The 20521-nt window shown below is 40.1% G+C and overlaps 1 protein-coding gene across 4 annotated transcripts in view; it reads right to left on the bottom strand.

Annotated features, from left to right (window-relative positions):
• Positions 1 to 850: 850 nt before the first annotated feature.
• The window catches only part of tie1 (tyrosine kinase with immunoglobulin-like and EGF-like domains 1), a 33596-nt gene continuing 13925 nt past the window's right edge, over positions 851 to 20521 (bottom strand). For 3 of the 4 annotated variants that reach the window (XM_051707769.1, XM_051707770.1, XM_051707771.1), the window contains 10 exons: positions 17404 to 17594; positions 16937 to 17147; positions 16729 to 16839; positions 14294 to 14484; positions 13835 to 13948; positions 13600 to 13670; positions 5588 to 5628; positions 5378 to 5474; positions 5173 to 5272; positions 851 to 3918 (listed from right to left, as the gene is read on the bottom strand). In XM_051707769.1, the coding sequence (XP_051563729.1) occupies positions 3847 to 3918; positions 5173 to 5272; positions 5378 to 5474; positions 5588 to 5628; positions 13600 to 13670; positions 13835 to 13948; positions 14294 to 14484; positions 16729 to 16839; positions 16937 to 17147; positions 17404 to 17594 (1199 nt within the window). In that variant the 3' untranslated portion in view covers positions 851 to 3846. Of the gene's footprint in view, positions 3919 to 5172; positions 5273 to 5377; positions 5475 to 5587; positions 5629 to 13599; positions 13671 to 13834; positions 13949 to 14293; positions 14501 to 16728; positions 16840 to 16936; positions 17148 to 17403; positions 17595 to 20521 lie in introns of those variants that run through there. The other variant, XM_051707772.1, reaches the window with a different exon arrangement.

Genomic DNA, 20521 nt, shown 5'->3' with positions numbered 1-20521 from the left:
CAGTGCAATAGGAAGTGGTTGCACTGGGGATTGAGGCAGGCACCCGAACTGACAAAAGTGTCTCTTTAACACATGCATACACTCAAGCTCAGTCCTCGATTGTGTCCATATTACAAACATAATGTATGAATGTAACTCCATAACAAAGCTTTTTGCTGTAAAAGCTTCAGAATGTTAAAATACTGAATTCGCTTACTGTACTTCAATTAACAGATTTTTGTAACTAATACAAATCTTTTACTAAATAATATGGCAAGCCACTGTATATATAGAATGAAGTCTGTATAAGTTTATAGTGCAGTTATCAAGCCTCTGACAAAAAATTATCTAGAGTTCCTTTTTCTGTGGGATATCTTTCGAATCATGTGAAAATTAGGATGCTAATTAAGGGATTTGTATCATTTTGGCTTATGTAGTAATGAAAATCACCGTGAAGTTATCATAGTGAAATTCTGCGTGCATTATCTCATATCTTGGTTGGCCACCATAAATGAGTAGGTAAATGATCAGGATTTTAAAAATGAACACTCAAGCAACAAATGATTTAATAATATTTAAGAGTTTAAAGGCAAGACATGACTATGGAGGTGAAAGAAGAGAGAGAGGGGGCATCTAAGTAGGTTAATTAAAGTCTGTCTGTTTTTCTTAAAGTGCGAGTGTGTGAACTGGAGGAAACTGAGTTGCCATACCCTGACTGATAGCTTCTGGGCTTATTGCAGAATAGGAGGAAATACCATTGACAGATCAGCAAGCTGCAGCAGGGAAGGAGCCTGACCTCAACTCCACTACTTAGAGAGAGAGAGAGAGTTCTTTCTGTTCCATATCACAGGTTTACAGTTGGGCACTCCAATTGCCGCTGTGATGAGACCTGTCACCACATATTTACTTTATTTATCAACATGAACACATTCTCTAATGTTCTTTTTAAATGGTTTTAGCATGCCATACATATGTCATACATAACATTACTTCTAGACATTACATAAAAAAGGAACTTACAATCTTTACTGGCTATCCATTGTCTAATAAACAGAACAGAAATTCTATGTACAGAGATCACCCAAGACCAGGGTCTGAAATAAACTTTTTAACCACTGAATTAAGAAAATCTACTGACCATAAATGTTTCTAGCCTGCTGTGAAACTGTTTTGCATTATTTTTATTTAATCATGACAAAAAGTGTAGGTCACAGTGTCACTCACAGCATCATATAAAAGATGTCTAAAAAAAAAAGTCTGCCTCTCTTATCTTGAATATTTCTAAATATAATTTTTAGTAAGTATTTTTGACTTGTTTTCCAGTTAAAATATCTAAACATACATAAAACAACATACAATTTACTTGAGAAGCAAAATGACAGACTGAGAAAAGAAAAATAAACTTACTTCATCGAGAATTTGTTTCTTTTAATTTTTTCTTACCCTATTGGCAAATAGTTTTTTTTTCTTCTTGTTTTTAAGGTACACAGTAATTATTTCCTCATTTAAAAAGATCTACTTCTAAAGAAATTAATTGTAATTTTGAAACTAATGTCTAAAATCATGAGCACTCGCATGAGATGAATACTTCAATCATAACCTTATAAAAAACAAAAAAACAAGTAACCTTATAAAAGCTGTTTATTTTACATGGAGAGAGTCCCCTCATGGGGGCTGCCATGTTAGGATCACATGACAAGTCAAATAGCGGAGTGTCTATTTACACTAAATGCAAATAGCCCTTCTTGTTGGCAGAGGCTATTTACACTAACTCTGCCCACCACTGCTCAGACCAAACTCAAGACAGCCAAGACAGATTTATCTGGGGTCAATTGCTGATCAGATGAAGGCGGGCATATTAGAATTTTTCGCGATGGGGCAGAGACATTAAACTGGTTAACGGGTTAAGACATTTAGTGGATTAAGAGATTGGATAACTGACTCTTTGCGCTCCAACAGTCTGGTGGAAACAGGATTATATGACAAACTGTGCCCCCCATGTGCAGCTGTAGTAGCTCTGGGTGTAATGACGGTACGTGTGTGCTGTCATGCTGGAGACCTGCATTTGAATCCCACCCTCTGACATATTTTTTTTTCCCATGCCTCTACTCTTAATATTTCCTATAATACTACTTATAGTGATAAATAAAAGAGATTCCTCACAGTGATTTGGTCACAGTGAAGGTCGGGGAGTTGAGAGAAGGATTTGATCCGGATAAAATTAACCATGGTTTTACTATAGTAATATTGTAGTAACCATGTGTTTTGGTGGAAACTATATAGTTCTGATGTACTAACCATGGTGTTACTACAGTAACATGTTGTTAATAGTAGTTAATAGTAACCATGTTTAATTTTGTGGTTACTATGATTTTACTAGAAAAATACCATAGTGATACTATGGTTACTGTAGTAAAACAATGCTAAATTTTTGTAAGGTAGGGTTAGGGTTAGGGGTTGGTGTAGGTTGTCTGTGGGACTCCAAATAAACACAATAGAAATGCTGCAGTGATGCCACTATACTGTATGTTAGAATTTAAACAGGGGTGTAAGAGAATCTAAGGCTTTTTGCACTTAGTGCAAAGAAGATGCTTTTTGTTGCTTTTTACACTTAGTGAAAATAGCATCTGTTGCTATTTGCACTTAGTATAAATAGCATCTATTGCTATTTGCACTTAGTGCAAATAGCCTCTGCCTTTATTTTACATGGAGAGGGTCCCCTCATGGGGGCTGTCATGTTAGGATCACATGACAAACCAAATACTACTCGCTTAATCTCAGTGACCACCCTTTGATTGGACACTTTCAGTCAGGGATTTAATCCTGGCTGGCTGTGAATAGTGAATTTCTGCAATGGCATCTGGACCTGAAAACTATTGAGTTTAAATGATGCTGCATCCACACCCCTAGGTATCAGTGTAAGTCCAAGACAACTTCACAAAACTTCACAAAAGTTTGTTAGATTTCTCTGAAATTAAGACTTAATATCTTTTTGCTTCTCAAGTAAATGTATGTTGCTTTAATGATGTTTAGATATTTTTCCTGGAATACAAGACAATAATTCTAATTAAGAAAAAGATTTTTGTAATGCTCCATATATATTCGTTCTGGTAGCTTCCACATATTTTTTTCTCCAAATTTCTGGAGAAAAAACTTATCATGGATAAACTTCTGATGGTAAAATTTGTCAGAAGATGGGTGAGTCTTTAGTAGATGGCTTGTATTTCTTCGATTTGAATTGCTGTGCCGCTTACTTCAATGAGGGCTAGACTATCATTCTTACAATTACATTTTAACCACATATTATTCTGCAGTTCTGGCCAGTGGTGAGTTTATTTACTCGACAAAGTCATTTTCACTCGCATTTGGCAATTGCCAACTGTTAATTTTGGACCCTGCATGAGTCTTAGTAAGGAAACTACTACATTGTACATATTCATTACTTTTCTCAAGTGTTACATTGAATGATACTGGCACATTTGTCCACGGAATGAACTGCATTTGATGTCCATTTCAACAACCTCACAAAACGATTCTCCCAAGAAAAATATCAATACATGGTCCAGATCCCCACAGACCCAGCCTGCTACAGATGTAGCTCATATTGTAGGTTCCATTTGCTTTTGAGCAATCCAAGGTCAACACGTGTCTACAGGTCCTGAGATGCCCTTCCAGAATCTAGCCAAAGAGAGTCAATGCCCCTAACAGTGTCCTTTCACAGTCCATTCTCTATAGCCATGTGGTCTTGGTGGAGTGTCTCTTTGAACAATGGAACCTGGCCACAGGAGAGTGACAGTAGCGCAAAGCCCTACTGTGATGAGCCTCCCTCGGGCTATGAACCCTGCTTGGGTCTGGGGGGGCAAGTAGTCAGGCCTCTTCAGCTGTAGCATCTATTCCAGCATAAGTGAAGTTCTCAAAGAGGGCCATGTTGACATAGGCCTGCATAAAAGAAAAGAATTAGAAGTTGGTTGATGACCAAGGATTAAATTAGGACTGAAGCTCTGGCTCTGAAGCTCTGATTTAAAAAAATAAAAATAGCCCAGCTGTGACATGGCAGAACCCACGAGTTCCGCTATATTCGCCTAGAATATAAGTGCACACATGCTCTGCCTTGCTCTGCTGGCCATTTCAATTAGTTCAGACAATGGGAACTGCTCTTAGGGTTCCACAACCATCAATATTATTATTATTATTATTATTATTATTCAGAGTTCTGAGTTTTGTTTTTTTCTAATGGGTTTGTGCTAATGCAAACATTAATTATCCTTAAGTTGACAGGTCCTTTGACATGTAATCTGCTGTCCAATCAACATACTCTCTCTTTGTTTAACATTTAAATTGCCTCAGTTGTTGGCAGGTAATCTGGTTACACTGAAGCTCACTATAAGAGGTTTCTCTCTAAAACCCTTCTCCTCCCCAGCACCACTGGTCTAGATCTGACCCCTGTCCACCGCCGAAAGCGCCTACAATGTGCATTCGAGCGTCGGAACGGAACCTTAGAGCAGTGGAAGAAGGTCGCCTGGTCCAATGAGTCCCGTTTTCTTTTACATCACGTGGATGGCCATGAACGTGTGACGTGTTTACCTGGGAAAGTGATGGCAACAGGACGCACTGTGGGAAGACGACAAGCCGGTGGAGGGAGTGTGATGCTCTGGGCAATGTTCTGCTGGGAAAACCTGAGTCTGGACATTCATGTGGACACCAATTTGACACGTGCCACCTACCTAAACATCACTGCAGACCAGGTACACCCTTTCATGGCAATGATATTCCCTGATGGCAGTGGCCTCTTTCAGCAGGATAATGCGCCCTGCGAGGAACATGATGAAGAGTTCAAGGTGTTGCCCTGGCTTCCAAATTCCCCAGATCTCAATCTGATTGAGCATCTGTGGGATGTGCTGGACCAACAAATCCGATCCATGGCAGCTCCACCTCTCAACTCACAAGACTTGAAGGATCTGCTACTAATGTCTTGGTGCCAGATACCACAGGACACCTTCAGGGGTCTTGTAGAATCCATACCTCAACGGGTCAGTGCTATTTTGGCAGCACGCGAAGGACCAACATCATATTAGGCAGGTGGTCATAATGTTTTGGATCATCATTGTACGTTCTAACAGAAGCAGCGTAAGCAGATCTAGTCCGCCAAGACCACATTTTGGTCTATTTTTTCAAATCTATTTTTCTCCTTACCTTCCGAGCCTCTTGCATTCTATTTAGCTGGACAGATATTTGTGAAAATGGCGGTCGCTCATAGGGTCGGTCTCGCCAGCACTGTCTCATCAGTTCGTACCTGTATGAAGAATTATATGGCAATGACTACAACTGCATTACACAATGGCAATAATTCAATAAAGAACATAAAGAGTGGTAACAAGGCATGAGGATCTGTGCTTACACTTCATTATCACAGTTCCTGGGCTGCTCCATTCTGTAGCCCTGAGGAAGTTTCTCATAGAGCTCAGCACAGGTCATCCCACAGTATGGGGTTCCACCTTAAGTAGAACAGATTCATGGCATTCACATCTTAACGGATACTGATTGAAACAAATGTCACGTATACAGACATTGAACAAGAATTTGTTACAACTAATACAAACAAACTTACCTAAACTCACAATTTCCCACAGAAGTACTCCGAAAGACCATCTGAAAACCCAAGGCAGATATTTTAACTTTAACTTTAGAATAATCAACTTAAGGATGTATAATTATGGGAGTACGGTGACAGCATGCGAAGGGCAGACGTGTGAGAGACAGCTCTGCGCACTTTGCAATTTTGTTTTTATTATTTTCATGATATAATCCACTGAAATTCGATACACCCAGTTACACATTTACTGTTTGAGGTAAACATGGCAAAGAAGTCAAAATCCTCGGGCTCTGGAGACATTAAAAGACACTTATGGGTTCAAGAGGAAAGCCCAGACAGGCCTGTGGACCAGGGACTCAATTTGGATGGTGTGGCGGGAGAAGGAATCCAGCGTCAACTGTCCAACATGTTGGTGATGTTGACGAAGGTACTTGCGGACTTGGAGGATCTCGCTGTAATACGTCGAGCGATTACGGCGATGGAAAAAAAATTATCTGAGCTAGTCACAAGAGTGACAGATGTTGAAAAACGAATCGATTATTTGGAGTCATCAAAGAGGGAATTAGCCGCTAATTCGCCCGCGACCAATGTTGATTTGGAACGTGTTCTTGAAAAGTTTGAAGATCTTGAGAATAGAAGCCGCCGGAATAACATTTGAATTGTTGGAATTCCTGAGCATAAGGAGGGCAGAGATATGGTGAAATTCCTAGAGGAGATTTTTCTGAGTCTGCTCGACATAACATGCCATAAGCTGGAAATCGAGCGAGCTCACAGAGACCCAGCTCACAGATCTGCTGAGGGAGGAAGGCCCTGATCGATTCTGGCCAAATGTTTTAAATCATCCGATAAAGATCTCCTGTTGCGCCAGGCGAGGAGCAAAGGAAAGCTTTCTTGGAAGAATTACAATATCTTCTTGTTCCCGGACTTTGCGAACTCGACAAGAGAGAAATTACATCAGCGGAAGATCACTTTTGCTCTGATGTTTCCAGCCAGACTGAGAATAAACACCAAGGATGGCAGCAAAGTATTTACATGTACCAATCAGGCAATGTCTTTTATTGAAACAATGGGTGAGTAACCATTGTGTGTTTTTCTTGTGAGTGGATTGACTCACTGTACACACTCTGGCTTTCGGAGGAAGCTGGGCACCATTTTTGTTTCCTTTTGCATTGGCTCCGCCAAGTGGCTGGAGTTTGTTTTGTTTTGTGGATTAACACTTTTCCTTAAAGAAACGTTTGCATTGACGGAAGATCACTTTTACAATGAACGGATGACCGCAAAATATCTACATACCCACACAAAGGATGTCTTTTATAAAGTTGGCGGTCTGTGTAAATCATGGGGTATACTTTTATGTGGCCTCCGAGTGAATTGACTCTTGACCATCCGAGGACCGGGATGCGTGTTTCGTTTCCTTTTGTGCTGGTTCCGCCTAGCGGTTGGAGCTTGTTTTGTTAAATAACATTACTTCGGGACAGTTATGGATGAATCTGTCAGTTCCTTGTGCTTATGCCTCCTGTTGACTGGAGTATGATTTGTGGAGTATTTTCATGCAACATTGGAATGATTATATCATCTGCTGCACTCATCAGCTGGCTCACTGAAGATTTGTTTGTCTGTCCAAGGAAACTGAACGGCTTTATATTGGCTGGAATTTGTTTTGTGAAGGAACACACCTTTGAGACAGTTCTGTGAATGAGTCTACACGTTCTTTGTGTTTATTCTGCCTATTAGCCGGGGTTTGTTTTACAAAATATATGATGTTATATAATTTTGCCTTACAAATTTGTGAGGCAAAATTGAGCAATCCGATGGCAAAGTTGTCGCGGGGGCTCTCGTAGGCGTACATGGACTCTTTGAGTTTAAAGGGATTGACGCCAGTTGGCGCTGTCGTGCGCGGGGTTAATGCGCATGTTTTTCTTTTTTCTGTTTGTTTTGTTCGGGGGGAAGTTCAGGGTTTTATGGTTGCATTAATGTTGAAATGTGGTCTTCATAATTTTGTTTTTGACACAATTTATTTTTTCTATTATATCAAAATGTAAAATGTTAATACGAGTATACTATCTCTCTCCACGTGGAATGTGAATGGGTTGTGAAAGTTTATTTCTTTTCTTAAACATAAGAAATATGATATAGTCTTTCTTCAAGAAACACATCTTTCCCCGCTGGAAGCTTAAAAATTTGGGAAGATATGGAGTGGACATGTTTTCTTTAGTGTTGGCACAAGTAAGAGCAAGGGAGTCATTATATTGGTAAATAAACATCTACAATTAAAATTTCTCAAACAGTTTAATGATAAATTAGGAAGAGTCATTATTGTTTTAGCAGAAATTCAGGGCAAAGTCTGATTTTGGCTAATATTTATGCAGCTAACGCTGATGATCAGGGCTTTTTTATAGATCTTGAAGGGATGTTGCAAGCTGCTGGCACCCCTTATGATATAATATTGGGAGGAGACTTTAATCTTTTGATGGACTCAGTCCTTGATCATAGTGAAGCAAAAATGTGTAAGCCCCTTAGAGCAACACTGACACTTCACAGGATGTGGGATGTGTAAAAATCTTGGTCTTACAGATATTTGGAGACTTTTGAACCCATCTGGTAGAGACTATACATTTTTTTCATCAGTCCATAAGATTTATTCTAGAATAGATTTTTTTTTTTTTATATCCAAATCCCTCATTTCATCTGTTATTGATTGCTCAATTGGAAACATTTTAGTCTTGGATCACGCCCTGGTGAGTTTAGAGGTGTTGCCACATATAGAGAAAAAGAAATCATATAGTTGGCGCCTTAATGTATCCCTTTTGCAAAATCCTGATTTCCAACAAAAGTTAAAGACTGAAATCAGTGTTTATATGGAGACCAACTGGTCCTCGGTATCCTCTGTGGGCGTGGCTTGGGAGGCACTTAAGGCGGTTCTTAGGGGTCGGAACATACAGTATGCCTCATTCACCAAAAAATCCAAAGCACGAGAACTCGTGGAGTTGGAAGGAAATATTAAAAGTGCAGAGGCAGAGCTGAAGTGCCGTATGTCATCTGATGGCCTCAGAGAATTGACCCGATTGAAATATAGATATAATACTATTTTGTCGCGGAAAGTGGAGTTTTGGTTATTCAGGGCAAGACAGTTATACTTTGAGTCGGGGGACAAAGCAGGGAAGGTTTTGGCTAGATATATAAAGCAGAGAGAGTCTCTTTCTACCATTCCCTCAGTGAAATCTGCTGGTGGTGAAATTTTTACCTCAGCCATTGATATTAATAATGCCTTTAAAGAATTCTATCTTGATCTTTATAGTTCCATGTCTTCGTCTACTGATGAAGATATTAGAAACTTTGTGGAACCATTAGATCTTCCTAAACTGAAGACTGAGCAAAAAATGCTCTTGATTCTGAGATAACCTTGGAGGAGCTTGACGAGGCAATTAAGTCCCTACCTACTGGCAAGGCTCTGGGGCCATATGGTTTTGCCACAGAATTTTTTAGATCTTATGGCTCCACTTTTGTTAGAAGTTTACACTGAATCATTAAAGAATGGAAAGTTTCCTCCAACCATGACACAAGCCCAGATCAGTTTGATTCTTAAAAAGGACAAAGATCCAAGTGAGTGTAAAAGTTACCATCCAATCTCCCTGATCCAACTAGATGTACAAATTTTGTCAGAAATTTTGGCTAACCGATTAAGTAAGGTTATGATATCTTTTATACATATAGATCAGGTGGGGTTTATTCGGGGCCGCAGCTCTTCTGATAACATCAGGCGTCTCATCAATATCATGTGGTCAGTAGCGAATGATCAGTCTCCGGTCGCTGCCATCTCACTTGATGCTGAAAAGGCGTTTGATATGGTAGAATGGGATTATCTTTTTAAGATTTTGGAAATGTATGGGTTCGGGAGTACATTTATTGGTTGGATTAAGTTACTTTATAGACACCCTGTAGCAGCGGTACAAACAAATGGATTAATTTCAGATTATTTTACTCTGAATAGGGGCACTCGGCAGGGTTGCCCTCTTTCCCCATTATTGTTCTGTCTTGCCCTGGAAACTTTAGCAGCCGCAATAAGAAAGGAGGATGATTTTCCAGGGGTGATTGCGGGAGGTGAGGCGCATAAGCTTCTGCTTTACGCAGATGATATTTTATTATTCGTCTACGACCCCACTAGATCTATGTCTTGCCTCCACAGAATTATTCATTCCTTTTCCAAGTTCTCAGGATACAAAGTCAATTGGTCTAAATCTAATGCTTTGGCTTTGACAGCGTACTGTCCAGTAAGGCCTTCCAGCCGGGCGCCTTCCAGTGGCCCAAACAGGGCATTAAGTATTTAGGAATTTTATTCCAAGCAAATTTGTCTGATTTAGTTAGAGTTAATTTTGACCCTTTAATAAAAAGGTTTTCGAATGATGTGGACAGGTGGGCTTCATTACACTTATCGATGATTGGGAAGGTTAATGTAATTAAAATGAATTGTATTCCAAAATTCAACTACCTGTTACAATCTCTCACTGTTGATGACCCCCTCTCTTATTTCAAGCAATTTGACAGCATAACAAAGCCCTTCATTTGGAATGGTAAGCGTGCCAGGTTAAATTTCAATAAGTTACATAGGCCGATTGACAAAGGTGGGTTAGGCCTACCCAAGATTTTGTTTTATTATTATGCATTCGGTCTCAGACATTTGGCTCATTGGTCGCTTCCACCTGAGAGAGCCCCTCCCTGATTTTGTATTGAAAAGGAAGCTCTTGCCCCTATCTCGCCACTGCATAGCCTTTCGATCAAATTAATTGGAGAAGTTAAGTCACACCCAGTTATTTTGCATTTACACTCGATATGGACAAAAGTGTCCAGAGTGTTTAATTCGGATATTTATTTAAACGTAGCCTCAAGCATATGGCAGAACCCTAAACTATGCATTAATAAGTCCCCCTTTCTGTTGGTCGGATTAGATTGTGAGGGGGGTTAATACACTCGGTGACCTATAAGAGAGTGGAGTATTGTGACCTTTTGAAAATTTGGTTCAAAATTTTGGGATTCCTAGATCTCAATTTTATAATTATTTACAGCTGCGCCACCTACTCTGCACTGTTTTTGGGAGTGGCACGCACCCCCTAGTGCGGCAGATACTCTGGGAGTGGTGATTACTGCTTTTAGAAAAGGCCATGAGACTCCCTGCTAATTCAGAGTCTGGGGGATGGAGCTTTAAATTCCCTCAAAAGATTATGGGAGGAAGATTTAAATTTGGTTTTGGAGGAAGGAGTGTGGGCTAGGATTCTTAAAAACATCATCTAGAGATGCAAGGGTGCGCCTTATGTAATTTAAGATTCTACATAGATTTTATTGGACTCCTTCTAAGTTGTATAGGCTTGGTCTTAAGGACACACCCACCTGCTGGCGATGCCATTTAGAAGATGGAGACACCACCCATGTTTTTTGGGGGTGTCGTAAGATACAGGAGTTCTGGTTGAGGGTCCAGAATTTTATGGCTGACGTATTGGGTACTCGGATCTCCTTTTGCCCCAGGCTCTGTATTTTGGGTGACAGGGCAGTCATTGATGTAGGAGATACGTACATGAAGAATTGGATCCTGGCCGGTGTTATGGTGGGCAGACAGGTTATCCTTAGAGGATGGAAGTCAGCTGGAGCCCCCTCGTTTCGTGAGTGGTGTGAGAAGATGGGCAGGGTGGCAGCTTGGGAAGAGTTGTCATATAGAAGGCTAGGCAACATGGATATCTTCATCAGGAGGTGGGGCAGCTATTTGGCCTTTTTGGAGGGCTCTCGGGGAGGGGCAGTGGAGGGAGATGTGTTGTTTTAAATGTGTATGTTGTAGCCTTTTTGTTTTTGAACATCTACTTTTTTTAAATGTATTTCTAAATATTTTCTTCTGTTTTATTGTTTGTTTGTGTTTCTTTGTCAGTTGTATTTGACCACTGGGGTATCTGTTTGTGTGTGGTGGTTAATGTTCGGGAGGAAGGGTTGTAAATAATATAATGTGATTCCATATATTCTGTTATTTTATATATATATATATATATATATATATATATATATATATATATATATGTTTTATGGAATCAAACTTTTAATAACAAAAAAAAAAGGATGTATAATTATGAGGTCATGACCTCTAAAATTGGGTTGGAAAAGAGCAATGCTTATGACTGCATTATTTTAACATTAATGCAGCTCCACTTCATACTGGGATCCTGATCTCCCTGTTTATTTTGCGATTATGACCTGTTAACTATTCATTACCCTGTTAACTATACATAGTTAAACTTATTAGACTACTTAACAAATAAATTAAGGCAAAATCTATTTGCACCATGGTGCAAATGGTGGCAGATACTATTTGCTCCCCAATTTAAATACTAACATAGAGTATCCTCGTGCGACCCCGCATACACTTACGTGGATGTTGTATTTTGACTTTGCTATACGCAACGCATAATTTTATTTCATTTAAACTGACTGATCTTAGTTCAGGGGACTCGTCAGTGCTGTCAGTAAAGGAGTCATGTGACAAAACAACATGGCGCCGACCACAGAGGAGTTTGCCTTTGGGAGAGACGCCAACAAAACTACATCTGGTAAGAAACCTAATTAAGTTTGAGTCAAAAGATTAGAGTCTCTAGTTTCATCCAATATGCCATTTTTAAAATTTGAGCTATTTATCTTGAAATGCCATGCTGCTAAACACAGTGTACACTAATGTGTACTTCAGCACATTTTTTCCTTAGAAATTCTATGTTTACTGCTTATTATCACATTGAGAATCAACGGGTTCATCCAAAAGATTATTTTTTTTTTTTTCTGAGGATATATATGGTGTTAGGATGACAATAAGGTACATTTCGAACTGTTCTGAGACCAGCGCAGACAGACAGCACACTGGAGGTTAAGTCATTCACTAAATAGGGAGCAAGATAGCATTCTATAGCTCACTATGTAGCTAAGTGCATTCACTCCTAAAATCCCACCAAAAGTTCAGTTTCAGACTGCAGATGATGTTTGGACCACTCAACATATTTGGCAGACAGGACAATGTTAATCAGTACATAGATTCAGAATTTATAATGTACAATTGTATTTTAACATGGATGGCAGTGATTGGATGATGCTGGCTATTACTTTAAATCAGAATTGATTATGCTAATTTCTGATGTAATGCTGTAACGTCTCAAAAACACGAATAGCCAACACTCCTGGAAACATAATAAACAATTTGTAAAAAAAAAAAAAAAATCTGACTTTCTATAGATAGCTTGATATTATTTTACAATTTCACAACTTAGTCCCACTGTCCACATATGTTGCCATACATTTTTAGGAAAACTAATTTCTGGATTTTGTTTTTGTATGTTTATTAGGTGCTACTAGTTACAAATAAAAAAGGGAAATGGAAAAGGCATACAGCAGTCTTGTTCAAGTCTCAGGAGGGTTTAGAGGCATCATTGGCAGCGTGTTTACAGTGTACTCCTGCCCTACTCCTAAACTTAATCCTACCCCTAATTTTAACCCTAACCTTAGTTTCACAAGACCTTCTGACTATGCAAACTCCAGACTTTGTTGGAAATCTACCCACACCGTGTAAAAAAACAGGCACATCTAATGGAGAAAACTATTTCTTTTGTCATAGCTTAGGTCATGTTGTTTTCAAAATATTCAGTGCGTAGTGTTCTTGAGTGTGTAAAAATGTTTTGTTTTGACAGGGGCACTGTGGTTTGTGGAACATGTTACTCTAATTTTGAGCTTCCTGGTTTGCGTTATCAGTTCCTTCCTTATTTTTCAGTTTGTATTAAAATGATGAGCATGGTAGACGTATGGCTTGTTGTTTTGGATTAAATCATGGGATGATGTGTTTTCAAATGCAAATGTAAAATAGATCTCATATTTCCTTGAAGTACTTAATAAGACACTGACACTTAAACTAAGTTATTAAGGGCGTGATGTTCATAGTGTGCTTTGTCTATCTCTGCAACAGCATACTGGCAACCACAAAATACCAAAAATTTACAGACTGCACTTACACATCACTCTTTGTTGTGTAAACACTGTAGTTTAGTGACTCGATGGCCATCCATCGCACAGGCAGCCTTCCCTGTGACAAAGATGCAACAAAGTTCAACGAGTTCATTAATCAATTTGAATTCATCTTGAATTTTACATTATTTTATTCCTGAATCTGTCACATTTGCCAAACCCCATGATCTTTTAGTCAAATCATTTTATTCTCATCTTTAATCCCATAGATTTTGTCCTTACCATGGTCTTTTTGACATACACCTCTTCTCCACGTGAGAGCCCAAAATCAGCGATTTTTGCTACTAGGTTGTCTCCCACAAGTACATTTCTGGCTGCCAAATCTCTGTGGATGAACTGATGGTACACAAACAAGAAAACCAGACACATTGTTTGAATTCTCTGTAAATAGTACTAATCATTTTTAAAAAAGTAGCCGTTATTTTGCTAAAAATGTTCCCCAAGGAGCCATTACAGCAATTTGGATATTGCTAGACTCTTTTGATAAAAAGCTTTTGCTGAATGGTAAGAAATGGTTACTACTGTAACTAACTGCATCATAGCCAGCAATAATTACAATAACATTACAGTGCTAGTATCTAATTGTATTTGTGCCAGTATCTTAGCCAGTACTGCCAGTCCACAGAAGAACATATGTATTCTTAAATATGCCTTTTCATAATCTGAGAATACTCTACAAACCTGTTTGTCACTAAGGTAATGCATGCCAGTTGCTACATCAGCAGCAAATTGCAAGAGCTGCTGGGAGGTGAGTGTGGATGCAGTTCCATGCTCCTTGGCAAAGGCAGGATCGGTCTCCAGCACACGACTCTTTCTTAGGAAATCCAGGAGATTTCCGTAAGGTGCATACTCAATGGCAATGTATAGGTAACCTGTGGATAAGAGAAGCTGTCACACATCTGCACTATTTAATAGCAAATATATGGAAAATTATAGAGGTAAGATCAACACTTAGTGGCATGCATAACTCAAAGAATTCAACTTTCCTTTATTTCACCATCTTTAAATAGTTCAGACAAATAAACCTCATAATCTCACAGGTAGTTTAGCAGAGACCACAGAAAGAATGTATACTGTACAAAATGCTACTGTATGTTTGGAATGGAATACTAAATTACTGCTTACTGCATTATGTTCTGTATGTACTGTATATGAAACAGCACAAATTAAGCAAAGATAAATGTTTCAAACATATGCTGCATTGTAAAAAAAAACAAAAAAACAATTTACTTTTTACTTAAGCAAGTGCTATCAGTTGTAATCACAGAGTAAATATGATTATTTTGCAGTTGTTGTTTTTTTAACCAAGTGTAAAAATGTGTTAGCTTCTGGCAGTCTGATCAAATAATGAGTCAAGACGAGGCTGACAATCATGGCTTACAGGAGGTATATTACTTCTGTCACATGGGAAATGAAAGGTGCAAGTTTCATTGCATTGCATTACTCAGGGAAATATGCTCTGTTGTTTACTGTCAAATGTAACAGGTCATACAGGTATTCCATGCATACAAAATATTTGCACACTACATACTATGGTTGTATGAAAGTGGTATGGTAGTATGCTATTCCAAACATAACAGTTAAAGGGATAGATTAGCCAAAAATGACAATTCTGTCATCATTTACATCACTCTCATTTAGTTCCAAACCCGTATTACTTATTTTCCTTCATGGAACACAGGAGGAGATGTTAGGCAGAATGTTAGGGACTGACAACTTCAGTCACTACTCACTTTAATTGTATGGATGCAATGAAAGTGAATGGGGACTGAGGCTGTCAGTCCCTTACATTCTGCTTTACATCTCCTTTTGAGAAGAAAGAAAGACATGCAGGTTTGGGTGAACCATCTCTTTAACAAAACATATCGTTAAAGGAATATTCCGGTTTCAATACAAGTTAAGCTCAATCGACAACATTTGTGGCATAATGTTGATAACCACAAAAAATTATTTAGACTCGTCCTTCTTTTTATAACAAAAAAAAAAAAAGCCAAAATCGAAGTTACAGTAAGGTATTTACAATGGAAGTGAATGGGACCAATATTTGGAGGGTTTAAAGGCAGAAATGTGAAGCTTATAATTGTATAAAAGCACTAAGCTGTAAAGTTGTTCAAATCATAATTTTTTTTAGTCATTTTAGGGTTTTAGGGTTAGCTCATATTATGTCATCATTGGTTGTAAAATTGGATATAACTTTACACAGAAAAGGCTAGCAAGCGATTTAATTGCACTGAAATCATGTTAACATGCATATTGTTTATGTCTTGTGGCTATAATTTTGAGATAGTGAGTATTTTAATATTTACGGATTGGCCCCATTCACTTTCATTGCAAGTGCCTCACTGGAACCCAGATTTTTGCTTTTTTTTAAGAAAAAGGAGGGGCTGGGGATCTCGGTAGCTCAGTGAGTAAAGACACTGACTACCACCCGTGGAGTCATGAGTTTGAACCCATGGCGTGCTGAGTGACTCCAGCCAGGTCTCCTAAGCAACCAAATTAGCCCGCTTGCTAGGGAGGGTAGAGTCACATGGGGCAACCTCCTCGTGGTCGCTAAAATGTAGCTCTCGCTCTCGGTGGGGTGTGTGGTGAGTTGTGCGTGGATGCCGTGGAGAATAGCGTGAAGCCTCCACACGCGCTATGTCTCCATGGCATCTTATCACGTGGCTCAACAAGCCACGTGATAAGATACGTGGATTGATGGTCTCAGACGTGGAAGCAACTGAGTTTCGTCCTCTGCCACCTGGATTGAGGCGAGTCACTATGCCACCACGAGGACTTAGAGGCATTGGGAATTGGGAATTCCAAATTGGGGAGAAAAATTAAAAATGAAAAAGGAGGGGCAAGTCTAAATTTATTTTTGTGGTAATCAATATCATGCCACAAATGCTGTGGATTGATCTTAACTTGTTTTGAACCCAGAATATTCCTTTAAAGGTCTGAGCTTGTAACATAATGGTTGTAGACTTAATAGTCAAAGGTGAGGTCGTTTTACATAGAAGCTTTATCATCTATGTCAAACACTAGTTTGTGTGTAGCCCATGTATTCAGTTCTGTGAAGCACAGTTTGATGATCTGACTTTGTCATTTTTGGTAATACCAGTAGGTAGTGCCCTCACCTCTGTTCTCGCAAGCTCCGATGAGATTTATTATGTTGGGATGCTGTCCCAATTTACACAGCACCTCTAATTCACCAGCAAAATCCCGATGGTCATTCTCTGAGGCGAACTCTGCAGGTACACACAACAGACACACTGAATCAAAATCCTGTTAAAACAGACCTTGGCTAACAATGTTGTGTTGTTTTGCTTAAGTGTTTTGTCTTACCCTTCAGCATTTTAATGGCAGCACTCATTTTTGAGCCATCTTTTTTGACCATAGCCTTGATGACCTGACCGAAGTTCCCTTCTCCAATTACATCCTCAAACTTAATGTCCTCCCACTCCAGTATGGGATAGGTGAGTGCCTCTGGGGAGGGCTTTGGCCGTCGGGTCAATGTGAGAGTTCCGGAGTTGAACTGTAAGATAGTTTCTTCTCCCTGGGAGTGTATACGTTGACATTTAGAGTGCAAGAAATGTATTATATACTTTTTTAGTTTGATTGACTTTACAATTAAAATCTTATAAAATTATTAAAGGTGCACTCAGTAACTTTTTTTTTGTTTTGTCTTTTTGGACTTACAGTGAAACCTAGCGGTGTGGATACAGCATCATTCAAAATCAATAGTTTTCATCCATCTATCCATCCATCCATCCATCTATCTATCTTAAAGAAATGTACACGTTTCCACTCACCGATCCAGACTGATAGGTGAACGTCCTTCTCCGCTTAAGGACAGATTTACGAATGTAGAAGAGAGCAAGAAGGGCCAGAAGAATGGTTACACAGGTCACAGCCACTGACCCAACCACAGCCCAAAGTAACTGATGGTCCTCAGCCATCGGCCTTCCAACTTGCTGAGTGGTGGGAGTAAAGCTGGAGAATCCTGATTGATGTGAAGTCAAACACACTCTTGAAAGAGTTCCAAGTTTTAGCAGGCAATTACAGTAGCTTGATTTTGATGTATTCTCTGAGAGTCACTGAAAGTGCCTTTTTGTAGGAGAGAGCTTCCTGATACACTCTAAGCTGGTTTAAAGGGATAGTTCACCCAAAAATGAAAATTCTCTCATCATTTACTCTCCCTCATGCCATCCCAGATGTGTATGACTTTCTTTCTTCTACTGAACACAAACCAAGATTAAAAAAAAAAAATCTCAGCTCTGTAGGTCCTCACAATTCAAGTGAATGGTGGCCAGAACTTTGAAGGTCCAAAAAACATATAAATGCAGTATAAAAGCAATCCATAAGACTGCAGTGGTTAAACCCATATCTTCAGAAGCAATATAATAGGTGTGGGTGAGAAACAGATCAATATTTAAGTTCTTTTTTTACTATAAATCTCCACTTTCACTTTCACTTCCACATTCTTCTTTTGATTTTGGCAATTCCTATTCTTTGTGCTTATCGCCATCTACTGGGCAGGGAGGAGAGTTTATAGTAAAAAAGGACTTAAATATTGATCTGATTCTCACCCACAACTATCATATTACTTCTGAAGATATGGATTTAACAACTGGAGTCATATGGATTACTTTTATACTGCCTTTATGTGCTTTTTGGACCTTCAAAGCTCTGGCCAACATTCACTTGCATTGCATGGACCTACAAAACTGAGATATTTTTCTAAAAATCTTGGTGTGACAATGTCTCTTGCTTTGTCTTGAAGGAGGAAGCGGGAGCCAGGTAAACAGTCCACGTAAATCTTTATTTTACATACATTTCTTTCTAACACACTAAGGATTGCTTTTCAGCACACCAATGAACACACACACGCTGGACTGCTGTGTGCGTCTCTCTCTCAAACACAAAACAGCTGTTAGAGGTGATTTCCCACAGGTGTCAATCCTTACCGTTCTGTCTCTCCCGGCCTTGCTCTCTGTAAACGTCGCTCGGCCACACCCCCATCACTTAGACCGGGGTGCCATCCGGCCTGTCACTTACTCCAACCCCCCATTTCTGGAGAGGAAATCAGCAACAGCAATCTGCGCCCCTGACCTGTGGACCACCTCGAACTTAAAATCCTGAAGAGCTGGTGATCCACGCACTGGTATTCTTCATGTGATGGAGCCACCGGAGGGGGGTGTGGTCTGAACAGAGGGTGAAAGCATGTCCCAACAGATAGTACCAGATGGTGAGGACCGCGCACCTGATGGCCAAACAGTCCTTCTCGATGGTGCTGTACTTAGTCTCTCTCAGCGAGAGCTTGCGACTAATGTACAGCATAGGACACTCCTACTCCTTCACCATCTGGGACAGTACCACTCCCAACCCCCTGTCCAATGCGTCCATCTGCAAGATAAAAGGGAGAGAGAAGTCAGGAGTGTGCAATAATGGGCGCCGCAGAGTGCAGTGTTCCCTTGCGTGTACGCTTGCTAACACGGCTCCATCCACTGGACCGGATCTTGTGCTCCATTTTTAGTAAGATCAGTCAGCGAGCTGGTAACGGTCGAATAGTTAGGCACAAACCTATGGTAATAGCCAGCCAGCCCCAGGAACTGTCTCACATCCTTTTTGGTCTTAGGTCTCGGGCAGGCTGCAATAGCTGCGGTCTTATCAATTTGGGGCCGCACCTGTCCATGACCCAAGTGGAAGCCCAGTGTACTTCCACCCATCCAATTGCACACTTCTTAGGGTTTGCCGTGAGTCCCGCCCATCTCAACAACTTCAGGACAGCCCTCAGATGCTGCAGGTGCTTCTGCCAGTCATTAATATAAATAATGATATTTTCCAGATAGGCAGTGGCATAAGTGGTGTGTGGTCTGAGGATTCTGTCCATGAGCCACTGAAACGTAGCCGGGGCACTGAACAAACCGAAAGCTAGGGTGACAAATTGGTGTAAGACAAACGGTGTGGAAAATGCAGTTTTTTTCACAGGACATGGGAGTTGTCAAATAAAAGCTAGCCACGCCTAACCGATCGAGCAATTAATCAATCCGAGGCATTGGGTACGGATCAAATTTAGACACCACATTGACTTTTCTATAATCCACACAGAACCGGACTGATCCGTCACCCTTTGGAACCAGCACCACCGGGCTGGCCCAGTCACTGTGTGATTCTTCTATTACTCCCATATCTAGCATGGCCTTTAATTCTTCCCACACAACTTTTTTTTTGTGTTCGGGTAATCGGTAGAAACGACCTGGCAACCTTCGTGACTACTGACGGTGAGAGGTGGTCTCTGCAAGTGACCAGGGTGACTTGATCGGTAGCTTTTAAGTTCACCTCCTGTCCGAGCTCTTCCCTCTCCGGAACCACAGTCGCCAAAGTCACGGGGATCGCCTCTCTCCACGGTTTTAAGAGATTGAGGTGGTAAATCTGATGTGCTCCGCCTCTATCGGTTCATTTCACCTCATAATCGATTTCCCCAACTCGCTGTGTGACCTCAAATGGCCCTTACCACTTGGTGAGTAATTTAAAGTTTGATGTGGGGAGTAATACAAGGACTTTATCTCCCGGTGCAAATTCCCATAGCCGAGTACCCAATTACACAGCCGGCTTTGACGTTTTTGAGCCTGGAGCAAATTCTCCTGTGTTAACTGCCCCAGTATGTGGAGTTCAATAAAAATTTATTGAATTTTGTTTTTGCTGTTTGAAGGTCCCTCCTCCCAAATTTCCCGTAGGACGTCGAGTGTTGGGTCTCATGTATTCAGATAGAAGACAAAGGCAGGCCTAACACAGTCGTAAAACCTAACTCAGGCCCCCATATCAAGTCATAAATCTTACTGATAAAAACCGCACCAAAATCAAAGGGAGTCCAAAACGGACTACAAATCCCATGAAGCCTTGCTCACTAAAGGATCGAACTCTCAA

Source organism: Myxocyprinus asiaticus, chromosome 9, assembly GCF_019703515.2.
Source record: "Myxocyprinus asiaticus isolate MX2 ecotype Aquarium Trade chromosome 9, UBuf_Myxa_2, whole genome shotgun sequence".
In the NCBI taxonomy this organism is placed as follows: Eukaryota; Metazoa; Chordata; class Actinopteri; order Cypriniformes; family Catostomidae; genus Myxocyprinus; species Myxocyprinus asiaticus.
The sequence above is the reverse complement of the archived record's forward strand: the minus strand, read 5'-3'. Positions and strand labels throughout refer to the sequence as shown.